The sequence below is a fragment of the Lycium ferocissimum genome, chromosome 8 (genome assembly GCF_029784015.1).
Source record: "Lycium ferocissimum isolate CSIRO_LF1 chromosome 8, AGI_CSIRO_Lferr_CH_V1, whole genome shotgun sequence".
Lineage (NCBI taxonomy): Eukaryota > Viridiplantae > Streptophyta > Magnoliopsida > Solanales > Solanaceae > Lycium > Lycium ferocissimum.
This window is the reverse complement of record NC_081349.1, coordinates 10,561,559-10,565,435: the sequence shown is the minus strand read 5'-3', so window position 1 is coordinate 10,565,435 and position 3,877 is coordinate 10,561,559. Positions and strand designations below refer to the sequence as shown.

The 3,877-nt window shown below is 36.4% G+C and overlaps 1 protein-coding gene across 1 annotated transcript in view; it reads right to left on the bottom strand.

Moving 5' to 3' along the window:
- Positions 1–809: 809 nt before the first annotated feature.
- The window catches only part of LOC132066014 (uncharacterized), an 8,585-nt gene continuing 5,517 nt past the window's right edge, over positions 810–3,877 (bottom strand). The window contains exons 2-3 of the mRNA XM_059459420.1: positions 1,179–1,753; positions 810–926 (exon numbers count right to left, since the gene is read on the bottom strand). Coding sequence (XP_059315403.1) covers positions 810–926; positions 1,179–1,753 — 692 coding nt within the window. The remainder of the gene's footprint in view (positions 927–1,178; positions 1,754–3,877) is intronic.

The window sequence follows — 3,877 nt, the reverse complement described above, 5'->3', positions numbered from 1 at the left end:
CAAATTTTATGTTGTCTTGCTAGTGGACAACAGTGCAAGGAATAGGAAATTTAGAACAAACATCATCCGAAATTTCATTAATATTTTGAATATTTGAAAGGGCATACGACCCAACCTTACATGCCACAACCTCGCTTTTAGTAACAGAAAAAGAACTAGAAGATAAATTGGATACAATATCCTTCGGGAATCAAGACCGACTTAGAAAGCTAAACCGGATACAATATCCTTCCGGGAATTAAAAACGTACTTAGAAACTAAACTAGAAACTCTAGAAGCCGGAATCAGAAGAAGAAACCACCGGAATCCTATGCTTGAAGATGTAAAGACCATTCCGACTTTCACCAAGGAGCATTAGGCTCTTCATCATGGCCCGTATAAAACAATGAGAAGAGGCGAAAAATACTATGTTAGAAAGTCAGTTCGCACAACTTGTGAATGGGTATGTAAGATTAAAATGAAAACAGGGGACATAAAGGACATTGTGAATGATAAGATTTGAGAAAAGTTTGACTGACCCTATATGAGAAACTTTAACTTTCTGAGAATTAGGTAAACTAACAGAGATGATTTTAGGCAAAGGTCTAAAATTAAAAAAGGAAGACTTGTTGTAACTCATGTGTTCAGTTGCACCTGAATCAATGATCCAGGTAGTCTTAGAATAATTTCTAGAATCACTTTTAAGTTTAAAGAAAAAGGGCTAGGACAAAGGGTTAAAAATAGCGTTAATTCACAAATGCCATACCATCAGAAACAGTGCTTTGATCTCCATTTTTCACATGTTGAAGCATTTGTATTACTTGTGCCAACTACTCAGGAGAAAGAAGTTTCCCTTGTTCTCCTGTTTTTGCATTAGACATGAACACTTCCCCAGAATTCTCATTAGAAGACACTGCATTACCCTGAATTGAGTTCTGAAAATTTCGCTGCTTAGTAAATTTGAAATTAGGTGGAAACCCATGCGAAGTTTGTAGCATTTCTCAATAGAGTGACTCGGTTTCTTAAAGCACTTACAAATGCTACAAGATTTCTTGTTGTCATAATATGCTTTTTGTGTTACAAATCGTAGCAAAGGGTTTTTGTGGGAAATTTCCCTGGTTTGCGGCAAAGAACAAAATAAGATGACTCTCCCAGTATTTTGGTGTGTTAACTTCTCTTTGTTTTTCTTCTTGACTAACAAAGGCATATGCATTAGAAATAGTGGGTAAAGGTGAAATCATAAGAATGTTACCCCTAGCACCACAGTATGAATCATTGAGTCCCAGTAAAAATTTGACAAGCCTTTCATCTTGCTTAGATTTAATGTTTTTCTCCTTGGCTTTGCAGGAACAAATGCAAGAGCAAGGAATAAACGAATCCAAAGTATCTAATTCATCCCGTAGTCGTTTAATCTTAGTAAAGTAAGTGGCTATATCAGTTGGACCTTGAATAAGGTCGCTTAGTTCTTTCTGGAGCTGATACAATCTAGCTCCTGAGCTTTGTCCAAACCTGGCTTCTAACTCCTCCCAGATATCCTTAGCATTAGCATAATAGAGCACACTTTCAGAGATGTCTCTAGATAGGGAGTTTAGTATCCACGAAATTACCATATTATTGGCTCTACCCCAAGCATTACGCAGATCTGTTCCTATTTCTGGTTCTGGTGTTGAACCATCTATGAAACCAGCCTTATTTTTAGCAGTTAGAGCTATCCACATAGCTCTTTTCCAACCCCCAAAACTTTTTTCGTCAAAAACTGTATTGACAAGCAAAGCTGTCCCGTGTGAATCCGATGGTGAAATGAAGCAAGGGGTGAGAGGTATTGAAGACCTCTTTAGATCCAAAGATCCGCGAAAATGAAAGCGGGAACTTGAGTCCCGCAGTCCGTTTCAACATCGTCTCCGTCGCAACAAAAGATCAAGCTAAAACAAGGAAAAGAAAGATGAGCTGAGATTAAATCTCAAGGCTCTGATACCATGTAAAACTATAAAATGTAAAAGACAAATGATGAGAAATTTTCCTTGTATCTTATTGTTCTGTACAGTGCACGTTATATAGCAATACATGGAATGAAAATAGCAAAACAAACTGTACAAGTGTCCTATTCTAATTGGTCACCTTCTAACAAACTAATTATTACATCAGATTTTATATTTTGATATATACAAAAAGAAAACTAATATGTAAATGTGGAAATTGCTTGGAAGGTTCTTGAATGTGTAGCCACGTGTCCAATTTTATTTTGAATCAGCCACTCTTTCCCATGTGAACACTTCTGCACTTTTCTCTTTCATACTTCCACATTTTCACATTTCCACACACACATTTGTATGTCTTGTATATTCACCGGAAAACATCAATATAGCAACTAAACCTTTTCCTTTTCCGGTGAACTGTGATTTCTGTCGAGTTCATCAATAATTCCAACAGCTTCTTACTCATATGTATTATCTAGTTAAACTTTTTGCAATGCATGCAGCCCTAGTTTAGTTTACATCTTTGTAGCCTGTGAAACTTAAGCGGGAGACAAACATTACTTTTACTGATAATATGACATCACTCTTTCCCCATTTTTTCCCCCAAGCTAGATGTCTTTTCTTCAACTGCTCATTTTTTAAGTTGAATATAAATACTTGTCTATCTTCACAAGCTTAATATACAATCAAGAATATATATATATATATATATATATATATATATATATATATATATACACACATATATGTATATGTATATACACTTCATGCTATATATTATCCTAGAGAAGGTAATTATCGTAATTATGTGGAGGGTAATGCATAGATATACAAATCATACATATAAAAATATAATGATTATACATAGTTATACAAATAATATACGTACTTGTCCTTATTTTTTTTTTAATTAACATTATCATCCTTATCAAGGTTCCTTTTAACATGGTTTTAACTTCAACTCATCCACACAATAAACGAAAGAAAAAGTTGGACAAGAAGAGCACAATAAGAAATAACATGTCAAATTTCTCCATCCACTCCACCTCACATGTCACGACCCAATTTCACTAAGTCGCGCGGGCACCTACCTTTCCCATCTCGGTAGGCGAACCCTTAACTCAACATTCACAAATGATATAAAATAGCGGAAGAAGTAAAATAGCGAAAGTTTCATAATTATAATATAAATAAGAAAATGCGGAAGTAAATGAAATCCGCCCCGCATCCGAAATCCGTCACACAAGAGCATCTAACTAAATCTATAAGTCCGGAATATCAATAATACATCAAGTCCGAATATGTCTCATCAGAAATAAGACATAAATAAGAAAATGTTCAAGGCGGCAGACGTCTCGTGCTCACCCTGTAGACTCTAAGCAACTCTCGAGGCGACAACCCAAGGTGACTCGTGAAGTCTAAGTGGCACTCGTCCAGGATCTTTGCCTAACAGACAGACGAGACCCGGATCTTTGCCCACGAGGTTCTCAAGCACCACTGGGACCGCGCGGAGTTCATGCACTCACTCAATTCACGATTTCGGACTAACGGATATCGGACTCTCGAGTCGCTCTCGTTTAAGGTGAGCCCGATAAGTAGTTTAGTATTTTCGTCAAAGTACCCGATAATATTGTCAACGATGTGTCATGAGAGTGCGTGCAATGCATGTCAACATCAATAATCGAGATCAATATCCTGATGCCAATAATGGTGCGTGACAATGTATCGGTGTCAAAATACCAAACGGGGACGCCAAAAATATTTTCCGGAAAACAATAGGGTAGCCAAAAATCAGAAAATCGAAATAATATAAAATCTATCCTTTATCAACATCAACCCCAAAAATACTACAAAGAATCAAAAGGAACAAAAAATTCCAATATCTACTAACCGACTGGCCGCCAATACAAAAGAACAAAAAC